The 20874-nt window shown below is 50.8% G+C and overlaps 2 gene segments (V, D, J or C); both read right to left on the reverse strand.

The window, feature by feature from the left end:
- Positions 1-7704: 7704 nt before the first annotated feature.
- LOC138848892 (T cell receptor beta variable 6-5-like) lies at positions 7705-8164 on the reverse strand. The segment is given in 2 exon segments: positions 7705-8033; positions 8116-8164. Coding segments are annotated over 2 exon segments (378 nt in total).
- Positions 8165-19041: 10877 nt separating this feature from the next.
- LOC108175642 (T cell receptor beta variable 6-5-like) lies at positions 19042-19501 on the reverse strand. The segment is given in 2 exon segments: positions 19042-19370; positions 19453-19501. Coding segments are annotated over 2 exon segments (378 nt in total).
- Positions 19502-20874: the final 1373 nt, after the last annotated feature.

Consider the following 20874-nt stretch of genomic DNA (forward strand, 5'->3'; position numbering starts at 1 on the left):
ACACAGAGCCCATCTGAGCTGGAGGAGGAGCCCGGCTGTCTGTAACTTATGAGGGGAAAGAGTCCTCAGACACAGTTACACACTCTGGTCAGCTCCCAGCACAGAGTGAGCCACTGTGGGATGCAGTGCCCTGGGTAGGTCACATTTATCCCTCCAGATCCAGCCTGCCTGCAGGGGCTGCCCCAGGGGATCACATTAACTGCCTCCTCTTCCTCTCCCTCCCCAGTGAACTCAGCTTATGGTGGGCAAGGGCAGGAGAGCAGGTGGAGGTAGACTGCCCTGGTTCTCAGTATCCATGCCCCAGACCCCTTCCTAATGGCATGCATGTCACAGCTGCTTATCTTCACCTGAGGCACAGCACCAAGTGCTCAGCCTTCTCCCCAATTCCTGTTGAGGACCCACATCCCCTGCAGGGACCCACATCCACTGCTCCTCATTGCTAAAGTACAACCTAATTTTTTTAGTCCCTTTACCCTTCATATTACAGTGTCATCAGTCTCCATTCTCAACTCTGCCTGAATCCTAATAGACTTCACAAAGTGAAAATGAGCCCTATGTCATGCAATCTGCCTCCAAAAAACCCACAAACTCTAACATTCTCATCAGAACTAGCACAGTTTCTACCATTCTGCAATTAGCAATGACAGACTTCTAACACTGTGCAGTTAGCATTGTGGAATCATCAGAAGCTCTGAGAAATATGCAATAGGAAAATGCAGTGTGGCTGGGGAGGCAGGACCCGTGCAGCGTCCTCTGAGGAGTCACTCTGCATCTGCCCGAGACTTCAGCAGCGGGCATTTGCTTCACACACGTGGTGGACATGCGATGCTCCCTCTGGATGCCCTATTCAGTGCACACCCTCTGACCCCCGTTTTGCCCATCTCTGTTCCCTAAGGAATTAAGGAGAGGCATAGTTGCCTTTTATAGGAGGCTGCACAGTGGCAAAGAACAGGTGTGATGGGGTCAGATGCTCTGGCCAATGGAGGGATGCTCACACTGTGATATCAGACATGGAGCATTTCAGCAGTAAGAAGAAGAGAAGGGAGTACGAGTGTGGATCTGTAGACAAAGTAAAAGAGAGGGATGATTGATGGATATATGGGGTATGGGCAGGTTTTCCTAGAATTGGCATTAGCCATTAAAGACAATATTTATAAACTAAACTTCACAAAAGGAAAATAATTTGAATTAAATTTCAGTTCCTCAGAAGGCATGGTTAACACCTGAATAGAAGGCATGCTGGGAGAAGACAGACCCAGAAATTTCCTGACACTCACAAGGGATTCTCGGAAGGGGCTCTGCGTGGTGGACACTGCAAAGCCTCCACCAGCTGCCATTTTCAGGACAAACTCTCCTACCCCTGAGCACTTGTGCCCCTCGTGTTCACTAAAGGGAAAAGCCTAGTTGCCAATGTAAGGAGATGCCATGCTGACAGCAGATGGATGTCATACGAGCAGATGCTGGGCAGAGAGGGATGCTAGATTGTGACTTAGAAAGTGGAGCGTTTTTAGCTGAGGCCAGGAATGAACAAAGTGAGTACTGGTGTGAACAGCAGGCCAGGAGACAAAGGGAATTACTGTTATTTTGGGGACAGGAAAGTTGTCCAGAAATGGACATTAACCACCCCTGTCATATCTGAGGAGAGAAACATTGTGTTCTGTCACTAACTTTCAGACAAATGAATCCGGGGCCAGTGACACTTCTCAGGCAGCTGTGAATGACTCAGCACCTCTCTGATAAAAGAAATGTAAGTTAAACTTCATAAAGGAAAAAAACCTGAATTAAACTTTAGTTCATCAAGAGGAAGTATTTAAAGTGAACAAGTAGGACATTCTGTGAGAAGAAAGACCCAGTAATGTCAGTGGATTAAAGACTCCCCTTGAGGGGTGGGAACTCAGCGTAGCACTTGTCACCCTTTGGAGACCGTTGGAGGTCCTGGCTTCGGGCTTTAGCTTGACACAAGCTGAGCAAAGTCACATCAAGTGTTGAATACCTTCTCATACACTCACACGATGGTGGACCTCAGTTCATAACCAGGATCTGGCTGGGCAACATGTCTCTGAGGGAGATCCTGTCGAGGCAAGTGTGCGGAGAGCCTCAGATAGGGCAGATTTCTCTGCTGGTGGAGACGTGGCCTCGGGCAGGAGAGTCCAGCTCAAGTCCATGGCTGTGTGCTTGGGAGGGAGCAGCCTGCTGTGCAGTGCCCTGGACTCACTGCTGCCCAGCGGCACAGGGAGGTCTGGTGGGTGCTGGCCGATTCCACAGTCCGAGGGAAATGCTCCCTCCTATTTTTGGGGTCCCTGTACCCTTCTGTGGCATCCCCTTTGGCAATGCTGCCAAGACTGTGCTGTATAATGGATCGGTCTTGGTACCAGAACATTGACTAGTGTTCATGCACTGAGAACCCTGCTGGGTCATCTTTCTTCCTGTGTGTAGTGATTTCGTCTCTTGGTGTCTGGGGAATCCAGCATCTGTGAGACCCGTAGGAGAGGCAGTCATTAGGTGACCTCAAGACTGGAGAGGTGGTGTGACTGCAGAGAAAGGATAGGCTTGCAGCCAGGACTTGCAAACATTCACAGGATTTCTCAGTAGAGACAGCAACGCACCTGCTCCCATAAACCAAGGATCACCCAGGAGAAACGTGCTGGACTCAGGGCAGGGTCAGGGTAGCAAGGAGCCGTCCCCATTCAAGCTGTGATCTCAGGACTGATAGAGCTCTCAGACTCCTCTCCAATGGACAGAGGGGTGGGGCTGTGATGTCCTCCCCCAGCTGCATGTCCTCCCTGGGAGGGGGTGGCAGGGCAGGACCTGCAGGGGGATGGAGGGCACCAGGGATGCTCTCACTCCAGGGCACACCCACCTCTTTGTTTCCCATGTGTGAGGAGGCAGTTGTTCTGTCCATCACACCCAGTGTGCCTGGTCAGATTGCTCAGCTCTGGATCTCCTTCAGCCTAGAGCCCTCCTCACGTGTTGCTTTGTGGTAGTGGTTTAGCTGTAACTGAAAATTTCAACCCTGGAAATAGTGGATCCAAGCTGATGGTTTCCTTAACCCTTTCTTTCCCAGACTCTGCCTGAATACCTCAGTTCCACTGGCATTGAAGCGCCACCTTGTGACCAAGAGGTGAGGTTCTTCCATGTTTCTCCTACAAAGGTCCTGGGGCTGGGGACCCACATGCCAACATAAATTAATTCCATAATCACACTACCTCAGCTGGGTCTTCAGACTCACTATCTCATGGCCCAGAAGAACAGCTTTCCAACTCCAAAGACCAGAGCTGCGTCTCTCTTCCCACAGTGAGTTGGGCTCTGCCCTGCTGTTTGCTCCTCCTCAAATCCCATGGACCAGCCTGCTGCTCCCTGTATGCTGAGCACCGTCTCAAACACAACGTCACCTCTGCTTCCTTCAGAAGCCCAGCGCAACTGACACCTCCCTCCCTCTCGGTCTGGTCACCTGCTTTTCAAATGCTGCCCCTTTCATTTCATTCAGAGAGAAATTGAGGTGGACAATGAACCTCATTGCTTTCGTCAAAAGATGTGTAAGGCACCTACTTCTAAGAGCTGGTCAATTACTGGTGGCACTTCTGCTTCCACAGGTTGTATCTGGGGAGAAGAGCTACGCAGTAGAGGTGACTTGTGGACGTAATGAAATCACAACACCTCAGGTGTTGCAAGCTGGAGGAAATGCACTTGTACGTAAGACTGAAGGTGAGACTGTAGAGTGACAGAGAACAAAGCCAAGGCTCTAAAGTATTCCACAGTGCCTTGGGAAGACACAGCCCACAACCAATCCGCTGCAAGTATTTTACGACAGCAGTGACCACCACGCTCTCTGTGTCCTGTTCAAACGTGAGTACCAGGACTTGTGCTGCTTCTGTGACCAGAGAGCAGGTGGATAAAGGTGGCAAACACTGGAGAAAAGGTCAGGAGGAGTCGCTGACATTCCAAGGACAGAGATTTCCCCTCTATTCCCCCTGGTTGACACAGTGCTACTGACCCTGGAGTGATTCAGGATGGCACAATTCAAATTCCACCAGAAGGCTGAGTGTTTTGCCTGGAGGTACCAGCCAGTATGGCAGGAGTTCCTCATGGTCACCTCCTGAGAAAGGATGGCAGGGCTGCAAATCTACTTCTTATCTTTTTTTTTCTTTTAAAGATTTATTTAATTATTGAAAGTCAGAGTTACACAGAGAGAGAAGCAGAGGCAGAGAGAGAGCGAGGGAGAGCTAGGGAGAGAGAGAGAGAGAGAAAGAGAGAGAGAGAGAGAGAGAAAGAGAGAGGTCTTCCATCTACTGGTTCACTCCCCAATTGTTCGAAATGGCCGGAGCTGCACCAATCTGATGCCAGGTGCCACGAGCATCCTCCGGGTCTTCAAACACAGGTGCTGACGCCCAAGCACTGGCCATCTTCTACTGCTCTCCCAGGCCAGAGCAGAGAGCTGGATATGAGCAACTAGGACTTGAGCCTGCATGCATATGAGATGCCGGCAGTGCAGGCAGTAGCTTTACCTGCTTTGCCACAGCACCGGCCCCTAAATTTGCTTCTGTCCTTTAAGCCATGAAAATCAAAACACCCCCTGCTTAGGGTCTCTCAGAGCTGCCCGGAGACAGAGGATGAGGTTTGTGGGCAGGTGGGAGGTGGCGGCATCACACTGTGTCTAAGCTGCTGGCACAGAGATACACGGCTGAGTCCCCGGGCTGTGCAGGCTGGATCTTCAGGGTGGAGGAAGATCCCCCAGGCCTCTCAGTGGAGAAGTGGGCACCAGGCATCCCTGACTCGTCTGCTGGATTTTTTCCTTGGAAGTACATCATCAACTGCAGGCCTTGCCCTTGGCTCTGTCGGTACCAGTAAAGACCAACATGACCAGACTCTGGGTCACACGTGAGAGTGACATTCTGTCCCCTCCCTGTGACCCTGTGCCTGGGGGACTGGGAGACTCCAGCATCCGTGTGTTCTGTGGAGACAGAAGTTGGGAACACAGTTGGAAAACAGCTGTAGTCCTCACTGACACACACAGACACACATGAACACACGTGAACACAGGCACACACACATGTGCACACCACAGCCACGATGCCATGCATGGTGTCTGAGGACTCACCTGCCCCCAGGAGACAGAGCACTGCCCAGCAGAGCAGCCTGGTGCCCATGGCCGTCGGGGCAGGATGGGAGTTTCCTGCAGAGCAGTTGTGTGGGCAGGAGAGAGGAGGAGGAGGGGCGTCCCTTGTTCTCAAACACCACAAACGTGGTGACATCACTTCCTCTGTCAATCCCATGGCCTCACAGGGTTCATTTCATGTGTATTTGGATGATTGATTTCGGTACCTGTCTGCTGCCTTTTAATGATGTCCGTACATGGATCACCAATTTTGCTCCTGGACTGTCTGGACGCTGGGTTCTCAGAGTGACTGTCCAGGTTTCTGTTCTCATCGACAGTCGCTCCTGTGTCTGCTGAGTCCTGTCAGAGGCTCTGTGAATAGGAAACACTGGAGGGGGAACTCACTGTCTTCCCTGAAACCCGGGTCTAGTGTGGTCCCCTGTTTCTGTTAGAGCCACCTCCGTTCTCTGAATCACACATGTTCAGAATGACTATCACATTCCATTAGTTCCTTCATGTTTTGATTCTCATTTTTTTCCTTTGGGATCTTTACCTGCCTTTCAAGTAGAATTTTGATGGGGCCGATGCTGTGGTGTGCTGAGGGCTAAGCTTCTGCTTGAGGCTGTAGCTTTCCATATTGGTGCTGGTTTGTATCCTGGCTGCACCTCTTTGGATCCAGCTCTCTGCTATGGCCTGGGAAAGCAGTAGAGGATGGTCCAACTGCTTAGGCCCTTGCACCCATGTGGGAGACCCAGAAGAAGCTCCTGGCTCCTGGCTTCGGATTGGCCCAGCTCCAGCTGTTGCAGCCATTCAGCGAGTGAACCAGCAGATAGATCTTTCTCTCTGTCTGTCTCTCTTCAAATACTCTTCAAAGTATCTTCAAATACTTAAATACATTTTGAGGACAATTTTAAGGAAATAGTTTTGGAAATGCTCAAGTCCTTTTATTGTTGTCTTTGTGAAGGATCAGAGAATATCATCTTATTAGGAGAGAGTTTGAGAAAGTCAGCCATATCTTTCTCAGAAAATGCTCAGTGAGTATTCACCAGAGAATCCTTCTCCAACACCACAATGGTCCTGCTCATTTCTTTCACCAAACAATGGCAATTATGCAAGAGTTTCTGTGCTGGTGTTTTGGCACAGTAGGTAAAGCCACCCACTGCAATGTCCCATCGCACGGGCGCATGTTCCAGTGCTGGCTGCTCCACTTCTGATCCAGCTCCCTGATTCTATGCCTGGGGCAGCAGCAGAGGATAGCCCAAGGCCTTGTGCACTCTGCACCCACGTGGGAGACCAAGAAGTTTCTAGCTCCTGGCATCAGCCTATTCCATCCCTAGTCATTGCAGCCATTGGGGTGGGGGGGTGAACCAGCAGAAAGATCTCTCTCTCTGTCTCTGTCTCTGTCTCTGTCACTCTCTCTCTGTCTGTCCCACTTTCTCTCTCTAACTGCCTCCCTCTCTCTCTAACTCAAATAAAAAAATAGTTTCAATGGGACATCATTAGGTATTCACCTTGAGTTATATCTGGTTCTTTTGTCTTGATTTTGCTTCCTAATCTTAAAAACCTTTGAAGGGATGGTTTTCTTCAGTTGACAATAGACAAGAGACCACATGGGCATGGCCCAGTTCTCATGATCTCAATGCATCAGGGATGGACTACATGGCTGGCATCATTGCTGACAAAGCGTCTTGAGTGGAGGAGGTTACATTCAGAAATGAATTTTAGTTTTTAAAATCTTTGTCATTTATTTCAGTCTTCAATGAACTATTTCCAGTATTTCATATTTGGGGGTAAAGAGTGACATTTCCATACACATTTGTGATGCATGGCAATCAGACCAGGGTAATTGGCATGCCAGTCATCAGAGATTTATCAAATCTTCACCTTGGAAAGACTGAAAATCCTGTTAGTTATTTTCAATATACAATTAGTTGTTGCTAACCAGAGTTACCCTGTGTGCTATAGAACATGAGAGGTTATTCTTCCTATCCTACGACAGCCCTGTACTAGTTAACCTCCTCACTCCTTGTCTCCCTCACGCTCACCTTTCCCAGGCTCTGGTAACCAAGTTCCACTCTCCACCTCTGTGAGATAAACTTGGTAGCTTTGACACTTAAGAGGGAACATGTGGTATTTGTCTTCCTGTGTCTGACAGTTCACATAACACACTCCAGGTTGATCAGGCAGCAGTTCGTCTTTATCCCATTGTGTATTTGTCCCACACTGTCTTTATCCTGTCACCAGTTGAAGGACTCTTGGGTAGACTCCACATCGTGGCTGCGTGACCAGTGCAGCAATAAACACACAAGTGCAGACACCATCATGCTGTACTTTGACTGGAAGTTCCCATATCAACAGATAAACTGGCTTCCATGATGGATGCTGCTATGCTTGTTCAACAAGTGAACACCCTTGTAAGCACTCAGCACACCATCTCAGGACAGAGATTCTGGTCGTGGTAACTGGAAACAGAAATGTGGAGACCACAGGACTCAGAGTCTGAGCAACCTAGATCTGTGCCCTCAGGCATCTTTAGGTCTCCTGCTTCCTTGTGCTGGGACTCTGATGAGGGCGTCGCTGGGTTCAGGGTCACAGTGCCTGCCCTGGGTTTATGTGCAGACAGCAGGTGGCTGTGCAGGGCTGTGGTAACTGCTGGCACAGAAGTACACAGATGTCTGTGAGGGGACAGCTGACGGCAGTGTGAGGGGGAACTCCTCTGTGCTTGGTCTGGACGCGTTGTACCCATCGGGAATGTCTCCCTTCTCATAGATGTCACGGCCAACTGAGTAATAGATGAGCTTCAGCCCCAGCCCTGGGTCCTGGCGGTACCAGCACATGTTGTCATAGTTCATATCCTGGGCACATCTCAAGGTCAGGCTCTGTCCTGTCTTTAGGACCTGGAACTTGGGGCTCTGAGTGACACCAGCACTCGCTGGACCTGCAGAGGAGGAAGAAGCAGAAGTTGCAGCCCCCGTGGAAAGGCTTGTCCCTCGGGCCTGGAGAGCCCTTCCTGGACTCACCTGCCAGCAGGAGACAAAGGACCACACAGCTCAGGGGGCCCACACTCATGGCAGGAGCGGGCGGGACAGCGGGCTCTTCTGGACCAACTGCTGACAGAAGAGCAATGGGACACTTGCAGGAGTCATGCTGAGCCTGCTCTCTCCCTGCCTGGGACCAGAGCCTTCCTGTCACCAGGGGCCACGCCCCCTTCCCCAGATGGCCCAAACCAGAATGCACAAGAAATCAGCTCAGGACAGGAAGAATGGATCTGAGCCAACACCAGTCTGTAAGTTTTCTTTGACACTTTGGTGCAACAGTTTATAACTCCATGTACATTTTATTGCAGTATGATATCATTCATCTTTTCTAAAAGATTTATTATTTATCTGAAAGACAGTGTTAGAGAGAGGGAGAAACAGGCAGAGAGAGGGAAGTCTTCCACCCACTGATTCACTCTCCACATGGCTACAATGGCCAGGGCTGGGCCAGACTAAGCCAGGACCCAGGAGCTTCTTCCACGTCTCCCACATGGGGGCAGGGGCCTTAGCACTAGGGGCATTTTCTACTGCTTTCCCAGGGTATTAGCAGGGAGCTGGGTTAGAAGCGAAGTAGCTGGGCCTTGTACTGGTACCAGTAGGAGATGCAGGTGTCCAGGAGGAGACTTAACCCATCATTCCCCACTAATCTACTGCTCTATTCAGCTAAACATTTCTGATTGTCTCCAATCTTAAGGAAAATGCTTTAGCCCCTGGTGCCTTTGATCCTGTTGATGTCCTCTGCCCCATGATTGTCTCTGGCAGCTGGTCTCCAAGGCTCGGCAGCACGCACTTCAGCACTTAAGGGGTCGTTTGTTCAGTTTCTTCCCAATTCCCTGACAGTCGGGACACCTGTCAGGTACTGCCTGGGCACCTCCATACCCACGCAGGGTGCTTGCTCCCCAAGGATGCTGCTTCCGCTGCAGAATCGCCCCCCACAGGAGCCTGTCCCCTGGGACTTTTGGTGGCTGTGCAGTTGAGAGATGACCCATTGACACAAAGGTGTGTGGATGTGCAAGCACCGTGGGAAGAGGTGGCCGACTCCAGGGAAGGAGACATCCTATGCTAGGGGACTGGCTCCTGGGAGGGAAAGCTGCACTTCAATTAAGAAATGCACACGGGGCAGGCACTGTGGCACCAAAAGTGACAAATACCACATAGGTTCATTTCTATGAAGTATCTCAGTACTCAGACCACAGAAGCAGAGACAGAGTGGTGGTTGCCAGGAAACAGCAGGCGAGGAAGTCAGAGTTCCTGTCCAAAGGTGTGAAGTCCAGGTATGCAGCAGGAGCCAGGGCTGGTCACCTGCCAGAGGACACATGCCTGTGGATGACACAGTGCAGGGCAGATGGGAGGCCATCAGCTCGGCCCCTGGCTGAGATGCCTGCCCCTCATCTGAGGGCCTGGGTTTGATTCCAGCTCTGCTCCCGTCTCGGCTTCCTCTAAGGCTCCCTGGGAAGCAGCAGGTGACATCTCACGTCCTTGGATCCCTGCCACCCCTGTAGGAGCCCTGAATTGAATTCCTGGCTCCTGGCTCCAGCCTAGCCAAGATCTGGCCATTGCAAATCGTCGGATTTGGGAGTCCACTTCACAGTGTTATCAAACAACTCTGACCAGGGACATCTCTGGGAAGCTGGGATTCCTTCCTGGGGGGGACAGGACTTGTTGTGTGCTTGGAGAAGCACCTGACGTGTCATCGGAGGACTGTTCTGGGGCCAGGGTCAAGAACTCCAGGGTTTTCTACTGGGCAGCTGGTATTTGATGATGTTCCCAAGTGGGTCCAGTGGTGGGGAAACGCCAGTTGCTACAAGGCCTTGCTTTACCGTTTCTGTGTGCCCAAAACTTAGAAAGAGACAGAGGACAGTACATGTTGCACAGAACATGACTTAAACGTCTGGAATTTGTCCTTTTTTAACCTCCTTGGTTATGGTCTGTGACCTTGACTTTCCAGAATGTCAGTTCCGTCTCCCTCAACTACATAAAGCAAACCCTTGGGTTTGAGATCCACTTCACACTATTATCAAACAAGTGTGAACAACACATGAAGCTCCCTGCCCTACGTAAGAGTTTCAACCATCAAATCACAAATGCCCACTCTTCCCTGGTGGTGCACTGAGAGGACATTCTGGAGCACACCGTCCAAGGTAGCCCCTGCTCTGACCAGATGTGTTGGTCTTTTGGCCCTACCCTTGAGTGGCTGCACAGCTCCAGGTGTCACTTTTCACTACATAGAAACCAGTTTTCTTGCCCTTGCAGTGCCTTGACTCACAGCTGTGTCAGCTGAGGCTGCTCCACACTGGGAGAGGAGGTTTGTGCACAGAGCACTGGGGACTCCGCGGGGCTGTGCCAAGCTGCTGGCACAGAGGTACACAGCCGAGTCCTGCAGCTCCAAGGCGCTCACGTTCATTTCAGAGCTAAAGTCAGAAAACTGGTGAGCTGAGAACCTGCCAGACACATTTCCTTTTGAGCTCTGTCTCTCATTGTAATAATCAAAGAGGAATTGCAGGCCCTGACCCAGGACCTGTTGGTACCAAAACACACGGTTGTGCCCAGAGTCAGGGGTACATCTCAGCGACACTTGCTGCCCTCTTGTTTGGATCAGGTGTCTTGGTGTCTGTGTGACTCCTGCCTCCACTGGGCCTGTGGGAAAAGCAGATGGAGAGAGCACTGGAGAGAGGCTTGGTGTGTAAGCCCAAGGGAGGTGGAGGACTGAGGAGTCGGGGAGCTCAGAGAGGGGGCACCCTCCTTGTCCCCAGGGCTCACCTGCTCCCAGGAGACAAAGCACTGCCCAGGGGAGCAGCCTGGAGCCCATGGTGCAGTAGAGAGGGAGGCAGCGATGCTTCCTCTGCTTATGAGTCACTGTCTCGTGTAAGAGCTGGTCTTAGTCTGCCTCTTCCTGATTGGGGACCCTCCTGTGATGTCACTGTCCTGACGCCGTCCTCCTCCAAACCTCCTGAGTCCAGTGCCCTGCAGGCTGCACACAGGAGCTCTGGCATAAGCAGATGCTGCTCTGATGAGGCAGTTGCTGCTCAGGAAGCCGCATCTCCCTCTCCCCAGCCCCTCCCACCTGCTGCTTGCAATGCTGTCTGCTGGAGCTCACTCAGCTGCTCCTTAGAGGAGTGCAAAGAGCCTGTGATCAAATCCCCTGTGTGGGCTTTGCTTGATGCTGGGTTCACACCAAGGTGTCTCTGTCTCCCTCTCCCTGCATCCCCCTCCTCTCCCTGAGCACCCAGTGATACAAAGTCACCAACACAGAGCCCATCTGAGCTGGAGGAGGAGCCCGGGCTGTCTGTAACTTATGAGGGGAAAGAGTCCTCAGACACAGTTACACACTCTGGTGAGCTCCCAGCACAGAGTGAGCCACTGTGGGATGCAGTGCCCTGGGTAGGTCACATTTATCCCTTCAGATCACCCTGCCTGCAGGGGCTGCCTCAAGAGATGACATTAACTGCCTCCTCTTCCTCTCCCTCCCCAGTGAACTCAGCTTATGGTGGGCAAGGGCAGGAGAGCAGGTGGAGGTAGACTGCCATGGTTCTCAGTATCCATGCCCCAGACCCCTTCCTAATGGCATGCATGTCACAGCTGCTTATCTTCACCAGGGGCACAGCACCAAGTACTCAGCCTTCTTCCCAAAGTCCTGTTGGGGACCCACATCTCCTGCAGAGACCCACGTCCACTGCTCCTCATTGCCTAAGAACTACCCACTTTTGTTTGTCCCTTAACCCTTCATATTACATTATCATCAGTCTCCCTTCTCAACTCTGCCAGAATCCTAATAGACTTCAAAAGGGGAAAGTGAGCCTTATGTCATGCAATTTGCCTCTAAAAAACCCACAAACTCTAACATTCTCATCAGAACTAACACATTTCTACCATTCTGCAATTAGCAATGACAGACTTCTAACATTGTGTAGTTAGCATTGCGGAGTCATCAGAAGCTCTGAGAAATATGCAATAGGAAAATGCAGTGTGGCTGGGGAGGCAGGACCCGTGCAGTGTCCTCTGAGGAGTCACTCTGCATCCGCCCCGAGACTCCAGCAGTGGGCACTTGCTTCACACGTGGTGGACATGCGATGCTCCCTCTGGACGCCCTATTCAGTGCCCACACTATGACGCCCGTTTTGCCCATCTCTGTTCCCTAAAGAATTAACGAGAGGCATAGTTGCCCTTTATAGGAGGCTGCACAGTGGCAAAGAACAGGTGTGATGGGGTCAGATGCTCTGGCCAATGGAGGGATGCCTACACTGTGATATCAGACATGGAGCATGTCAGCCGTAAGAAGAAGAGAAGGGAGTACGAGTGTGGAACTGTAGATGAAGTAAAAGAGAGGAATGATTGATTGATATATGGGGGATGGGCAGGTTTTCCTAGAATTGGCACTAACCATTAAAGACAACATTTATAAACTAAACTTCATAAAAGAAAAAGAATTTGAATTAAATTTCAGGTCCTCAGAAGGCACGGTTAACACGTGAATAGCAAGGCATGCTGGGAGAAGACAGACCCAGAAATTTCATGACACTCACAAGGGATTCTTGGAAGGGGCTCTGCGTGGTGCACACTGCAAAGCTTCCACCAGCTGCCATTTTCGGGACAAACTCTCCTACCCCTGAGCACTTGTGCCCCTCGTGTTCACTAAAGGGAAAAGCCTAGTTGCCAATGTAAGGAGACGCCATGATGACTGCAGATAGATGTCATACGAGCAGATGCTGGGCAGAGAGGGATGCTAGATTGTGACTTAGAAAGTGGAGCGTTTTCAGCTGAGGCCAGGAATGAACAAAGTGAGTACTGGTGTGAACAGCAGGCCAGGAGACAAAGGGAATTACTGTTATTTTGGGGACAGGAAAGTTGTCCAGGAATGGACATTAACCACCCCTGTCATCCCTGAGGAGAGAAACATTGTGTTCTGTCACTAACTTTCAGACAAGTGAATCCGGGGCCAGTGACACTTCTCAGGCAGCTGTGAATGAGTCAGCACCCCTCTGATAAAAGAAATGTAATTTAAACTTCATAAAGGAAAAAAACTCTGAATTAAACTTTAGTTCATCAAGAGGAAGTATTTAAAGTGAATAAGTAGGACATTCTGTGAGAAGAAAGACCCAGTAATGTCAGTGGATTAAAGACTCCCCTTGAGGGCTGGGAACTCAGCGTAGCACTTGTCACCATTTGGAGTTCGTTGGAATTCCTGGCTTTTGGCTTTAGCTTGACACAAGCTGAGCAAAGTCACATCAAGTGTTGAATACCTTCTCATACACTCACACGATGGTGGACCTCAGTTCATAACCAGGATCTGGCTGGAAACGTCTCTCCGACAGAGATCCTGTGGGGGAAGTGTGGGGAGAGCCTCAGGAAGGGCAGATTTCTCTGCTGGTGGAGACGTGGCCTCGGGCAGGAGAGTCCAGCTCAAGTCCATGGCTGTGTGCTTGGGAGGGAGCAGCCTGCTGTGCAGTGCCTTGGACTCACTGCTGCCCAGCGGCTCAGGGAGGTCTGGTGGGTGCTGGCCGATTCCACAGTCCAGGGGAAATGCTCCCTCCTATTTCTGGGGACGCTGTACCCTTCTGTGGCATCCCCTTTGGCAATGTTGCCAAGATTGTTATGTATAATGGATCGGTATTGGTATTCTAGCATTGAGTAATGTGCCTGCACTGAGAACCCTGCTGGGTCATCTTTCTTCCTGTGTGTAGTGATTTCGTCTATGGTGTCTGGGGAATCCAGCATCTGTGAGACCCGTAGGAGAGGCAGTCATTAGGTGACCTCAAGACTGGAGAGGTGGTGTGACTGCAGAGAAAGGATAGGCTTGCCGCCAGGACTTGCAAACATTCACAGGATTTCTCAGTAGAGACAGCAATGCACCTGCTCCCATAAACCAAGGATCACCCAGGAGAAACGTGCTGCACTCAGGGCAGGGTCAGGGCAGCAAGGAGCTGTCCTGATCAAGCTGGGATCTCAGGACTGAGAGAGCTCTCAGGCTCCTCTCCAATGGACAGAGGGGTGGGGCTGTGAGGTCCTCCCCCAGCTGCAGGTCCTCCCTGGGAGGGGGTGGCACAGCAGGACCTTCCTGGGGATGGAGGGCACCAGGGATGCTCTCACTCCAGGGCTCACCCACCTCTTTGTTTCCCACGTGTTAGGAGGCAGTTGTTCTGCCCCTCACACCCAGTGTGCCTGGTCAGGTTGCTCAGCTCTGGATCTCCTTCAGCCTAGAGCCCTCCTCACGTGTTGCTGTGTGGTAGTGGTTTAGCTGTAACTGAAAATTTCAACCCTGGAAATAGGGGATCCAAGCTGATGGTTTCCTTAACCCTTCCTTTCCCAGACTCTGCCTGAATACCTCAGTTCCACTGGCATTGAAGCGCCACCTTGTGACCAAGAGGTGAGGTTCATCCCTGTTTCTCCTACAAAGGTCCTGGGGCTGGGGACCCACACGCCAACATAAATTAATTCCATAATCACACTACCTCAGCTGGGTCTTCAGACTCACTATCTCATGGCCCAGAAGAGCAGCTTTCCAACTCCAAAGACCAGAGCTGCGTCTCTCTTCCCACAGTGAGCTGGGCTCTGCCCTGCTGTTTGCTCCTCCTCAAATCCCATGCACCAGCCTGCTGCTACCTGTGTGTCGAGCACCGTCTCAAACACAACGTCACCTCTGCTTCCTTCAGAAGCCCAGCGCAACTGACACCTCCCTCCCTCTCGGTCTGGTCACCTGCTTTTCACATGCTGCCCCTTTCATTTCATTCAGAGAGAAATTGAGGGTGGACAATGAACCCCATTGCTTTCGTGGTAGGATGTGTAAGGCACCTACTTCTAAGAGCTGGTCAATTACTGGTGCCACTTCTGCGTCCACAGGTTGTATCTGGGGAGAAGAGCTACGCAGTTGAGGTGACTTGTGGACGTCATGAAATCACAAAACCTGCTCAGGTGTTGCAAGCTGGAGGGAAATGCACTTGTACATGAGACTGAAGGTGAGACTGTAGAGTGACAGAGAAACAAAGCCAAGGCTCTAAAGTATTCCACAGTGCCTTGGGAAGACACAGCCCACAACCAATCTGCTGCAAGTATTTTAGGACAGCAGTGACCACCACGCTCTCTGTGTCCTGTTCAAACGTGAGTACCAGGACTTGTGCTGTTCTGTGACCAGAGAGCAGGTGGATAAAGGTGGCAAACACTGGAGAAAAGGTCAGGAGGAGTCGCTGACATTCCAAGGACAGAGATTTCCCCTCTATTTCCTCCTGGTTGACACAGTGCTACTTACCCTGGAGTGATTCAAGATGGCACAATTCAAATTCCACCAGGAAGGCTGAGTGTTTTGCCTGGAGGTACCAGCCAGTGTGGCAGGAGTTCCTCATGGTCACCTCCTGAGAAAGGATGGCAGGGCTGCAAATCTACTTCTTATCTTTTTTTTTCTTTTAAAGATTTATTTAATCATTTGAAAGTCAGAGTTACACAGAGAGAGAAGCAGAGGCAGAGAGAGAGATAGAGAGAGAGGGAGAAGAGGTCTTCTATCTACTGGTTCACTCCGCAATTGGTCGGAATGGCCGGAGCTGCACCAATCTGAAGCCAGGTGCTAGGAGCTTCCTCTGGGTCGTCAAATGCGGGTGTAGTCACCCAGGCACTTGGCCATCTTCTACTGCTCTCCCAGGTCAGAGCAGAGAGCTGGATATGAACAGCCAGGACTTGAGCCAGTGTGCACATGAGATCCCGGCGGTGCAGGCAGTAGCTTTACCTGTTGTGCTGCAGTACCGGCCCCTAAATTTGCTTCTGTCCTTTGAGCCATGAAGATCAGAACACCCTCTGCTTAGGGTCTCTCAGAGATGCCTGGAGACAGAGGATGAGGTTTGGGTGCAGGTGGGAGGTGGCGGCGCCACGCTGTGTCTATGCTGCTGGCACAGAGGTACACGGCTGAGTCCCCGGGCTGTGCAGGCTGGATCTTCAGGGTGGAGGAAGATCCCACAGGCCTCTCAGCGGAGAAGTGGGCACCAGGCATCCCTGACTCGTCTGCTGGATTTTTATCTTGGAAATACATCATAAACTGCAGACCTTGCCCTTGGCTCTGTCGGTACCAGTAAAGACGAGCATGACCAGACTCTGGGTCACACGTGAGAGTGACATTCTGTCCCCTCCCTGTGACCCTGTGCCTGGGGGACTGGGAGACTCCAGCGTCCGTGTGTTCTGTGGAGACAGAAGTTGCGAACACAGTTGGAAAACAGCTGTAGTCCTCACTGACACACACAAACACACATGAACACACGAGAACACACCATACACACATGTGCACACCACAGCCACAAAGCAATGCATGGTGTCTGAGGACTCACCTGCCCCCAGGAGACAGAGCACTGCCCAGCAGAGCAGCCTGGTGCCCATGGCCATCGGGGCAGGATGGGAGCTTCCTGCAGAGCAGTCGTGTGGACAGGAGCAGATGAGGAGGAGGGGCATCCCTTGTTCTCAAACACCACAAACGTCGTGACATCACTTCCTCTGTCAATCCCCTGACCTCACAGGGTTCATTTCATTTGTATTCGGGTAATTGATTTCAGTATCTGTCGGCTGCCTTTAAACGATGTCTGTACATGGATCATTCCTTCTGCCCCTGGACTGTCTGGATGCTGGGTTCTCAGAGTGACTGTCCAGGTTTCTGTTCTCATCGACAGTCGCTCCTGTGTCTGCCGAGTCCTGTCAGAGGCTCTGTGAATAGGAAACACTGGAGGGGGAACTCACTGTCTTCCCTGAAACCCGGGTCTAGTGTGGTCCCCTGTTTCTGTTAGAGCCACCTCCGTTTTCTGAATCAGACATGTTCAGAATGACTATCACATTCCATTGGTTCCTTCACATTTTGAATCTCATTTTTTTCCTTTGGGATCTTTACCTGCCTTTAAAGTAGAATTTTGATGGGGCTGATGCTGTGGTGTGCAGAGGGCTAAGCTTCTGCCTGAGGCTGTGGCTCTCCATATTGGTGTTGGTTTGTATCCTGGCTGCACCTCTTTGGATCCAGCTCTCTGCTATGGCCTGGGAAAGCAGTAGAGGATGGTCCAACTGCTTAGGCCCCTGCACCCATGTGGGAGACCCAGAAGAAGCTCCTGGCTCCTGGCTTCGGATTGACCCAGCTCCAGCTGTTGCAGCCATTCAGTGAGTGAACCAGCGGATAGAAGATCTTTCTCTCTGTCTGTCTCTCTTCAAATACTCTTCAAAGTATGTTCAAATACTTAAATACATTTTAAGTACAATTTTAAGGAAATAGTTTTGGAAATGCTCGAGTCCTTTTGCTTGTTGCCTATGTGAAGGATCAGAGAATATCATCTTATTAGGAGAGAGTTTGAGAAAGTCAGCCATATCTTTCTCAGAAAAAGCACAGTGAGTATTCACCAGAGAATCCTTCTCCAACACCACAATGGTCCTGCTCATTTCTTTCACCAAACAATGGCAATTATACAACAGGTTCTCTGCCGGCGTTGTGGCACAGTAGGTAAAGCCACCCACTGCAATGTCGCATCACACGGGCGCATGTTCCAGTCCTGGCTGCTCCACTTCTGATCCAGCTCCCTGATTATATGCCAGGGAAGGCAGCAGAGGATAGCCCAAGGCCTTGTGCACTCTGCACCCACGTGGGAGACCAAGAAGTTTCGAGATCCTGGCATCAGCCTATTCCAGCCATAGCCATTGCAGCCATCTGGGGTGTGAACCAGCAGATAGAAGATCTCTCTCTCTCTCTCTCTTTCTGTCTCTCTTTCTCTCTCTGTCTGTCCCTCTTTCTCTCTCTAACTGTCTCCCTCTCTCTAACTCAAAGAAAGAAAGAGTTTCAATGGGACATCATTAGGTATTCACCTTGAGTTATATCTGGCTTCTTTTGTCCTATTTTTGCTTCCTAATCTTAAAAATCTCTAAAGGGATGGTTTTCTTTAGTTGATAATAGACTAGGGACCACATGGGCATGGCCCAGTTCTCAGCATCTCAGTGCATCAGGGATGGACTACATGGCTGGTATCATTGCTGAAAAAGTGTCTTGAGTGGAGGAGGTTACATTCAGAAATAAATTTTAGTTTTTAAAATCTTTGTCATTTATTTTAGTCTTCAATGAACTATTTCCAGTATTTCATATTTGGGGGTGAAGAGTGACATTTCCATACACATTTGTGATGCTGACAATCAGATCAGAGTAATTGGCATGTAATCATCAGAGATTTATCAAATCTTCACCTTGGAAAGACTGAAAATCCTATTAGTTATTTTCAATATACAATTACTTGTTGCTAACCAGAGTTACCCTGTGTGCTATAGAACATGAGAGGTTATTCTTCCTATCCAACGACAGCCCTGTACTAGCTAACCTCCTCACTCCTTGTCTCCCTCACACTCACCTTTCCCAGGCTCTGGTAACCAAGTTCCACTCTCCCCCTCTGTGAGATAAACCTGGTAGCTTTGACACATAAGAGGGACATGTGGAATTTGTCTTCCTGTGTCTGACAGGTCACATAACACACTCCAGGTTGATCAGGCAGCAGTTCGTCTTTATCCCATTGTGTATTTGTCCCACACTGTCTTTATCCTGTCACCAGTTGAAGGACTCTTGGGTAGACTCCACATCGTGGCTGCGTGACCAGTGCAGCAATAAACACACAGTGCAGACACCATCATGCTGTACTTTGACTGGAAGTTCCCACATCAACAGACAAACTGGCTTCCATGATGGATGCTGCTATGCTTGTTCAACAAGTGAACACCCTTGTAAGCACTCAGCACACCATCTCAGGACAGAGATTCTGGTCGCGGTAACTGGAAACAGAAATGTGGAGACCACAGGACTCAGAGTCTGAGCATCCTAGATTTGTGCCCTCAGGCGTATTTAGGTCTCCTGCTTCCTTGTGTTGGGACTCTGATGAGGGCGTCGCTGGGTTCAGGGGCACAGTGCCTGCCCTGGGTTTATGTGCAGACAGCAGGTGTCTGTGCAGGCCTGTGGTAACTGCTGGCACAGAAGTACACAGATGTCTGCGAGGGGACAGCTGACTGCAGCGTGAGGGGGAACTCCTCTGTACTTGGTCTGGACACGTTGTACCCATCGGGAACGTCTCCTTTCTCATGGGTGCCTTGGCCAGCTGAGTAATAGATGAGCTTCAGCCCCAGCCCTGGGTCCTGGCGGTACCAGCACATGTTGTCATAGTTCATATCCTGGGCACAGCTCAAGGTCAGGCTCTGTCCTGTCTTTAGGACCTGGAACTTGGGGCTCTGAGTGACACCAGCATTGGCTGGACCTGCAGAGGAGGAAGAAGCAGAAGTTGCAGCCCCCGTGGAAAGGCTTGTCCCTCGGGCCTGGAGAGCCCTTCCTGGACTCACCTGCCAGCAGGAGACAAAGGACCACACAGCTCAGGGGACCCACACTCATGGCGGGAGCGGGCGGGACAGCGGGCTCTTCTGGTCCAACTGCAGACAGAACAGCAATGGGACACTTGTGGGAGTCATTCTGAGCCTGCTCTCTCCCTGCATGGGACCAGAGCCTTCCTGTCACCAGGGGCCACACCCCCTTCCCCAGATGGCCCAAACCAGAATGCACAAGAAATCAGCTCAGGACAGGAAGAATGGATCTGAGCCAACACCAGTCTGTAAGTTTTATTTTTCACTTTGGTGCAACAGTTTATAATTCCATGTACATTTTATTGCAGTAATGATATCATTTCTCATTTTTAAAAGATTTATTATTTATTTGAAAAACAGAGTTACAGGTAGACAGAAACAAACAGAGAGAGGGAAGTCTTCCACCCACTGATTCACTCTCCATATGGCTACAATGGCCAGGGCTGGGCCAGACTAAGCCAGGATCCATGAGCTTCTTCCGCGTCTCCCACATGGGTGTAGGGGCCTTTGCACTCAGCCCATTTTCTACTGGTTTCCCAGGGCGTTAGCAGGGAGTTGGGTTAGAAGCGAAGCAGCTGGGACTTGAACTGGCACCCGTAGGAGATGCAGGTGACGCAGGTGGAGAATTAACCCATCATTCCCACTAACCTACTGCTCTATTCAGCTAAACATTTCTGTGGTCTCAAATCTTAAGGAAAATGCTTTAGCCCCTGGTGCCTTTGATCCCGTTGATATCCTCTGCCCCATGATTGTCTCTGGCATCTGGTCTCCAAGGCTCGGCAGCACGCACTTCAGCATTTAAGGGGTCGTTTGTTCAGTTTCTTCTCAATTCCCTGACAGTCGGGACACCTGCCAGGTACAGCCTGGGCACCTCCATACCCACACAGGTGCTTGCTCCCCAAGGATGGTGCTTCCGCTGCAGAATCACCTCCCCACAGGAGCCTGTCCCCTGGGACTTTTGGTGGCAGTTCACTTGGGAGATGACCCATTGACACAAAGGTGTGTGGATGTGCAAGCACCGTGGGAAGAGGTGGCCGACTCCAGGGAAGGAGACATCCTATGCTAGGGGACTGGCTCCTGGGAGGGAAAGCTGCACTTCAATTAAGAAATGCACACGGGGCCAGCACTGTGGCACCAAAAGTGACAAATACCACATGGGTTCATTTCTATGAAGTATCTCAGTACTCAGACCCTTAGAAGCAGAGAATAGAGTGGTGGTTGCCAGGAAACGGCAGGGGAGGAAGGCAGAGTTCCTGTCCAAAGGTGTGAATTCCAGGTATGCAGCAGGAGCCAGCTCTGGTCACCTGCCAGAGGACACATGCCTGTAGATGACACAGTGCAGGGCAGATGGGAGGCCAGCAGCTCGGCCCCTGGCTGAGATGCCTGCCCCTCATCTGAGGGCCT

Source organism: Oryctolagus cuniculus, chromosome 3 (assembly GCF_964237555.1).
Source record: "Oryctolagus cuniculus chromosome 3, mOryCun1.1, whole genome shotgun sequence".
In the NCBI taxonomy this organism is placed as follows: domain Eukaryota; kingdom Metazoa; phylum Chordata; class Mammalia; order Lagomorpha; family Leporidae; genus Oryctolagus; species Oryctolagus cuniculus.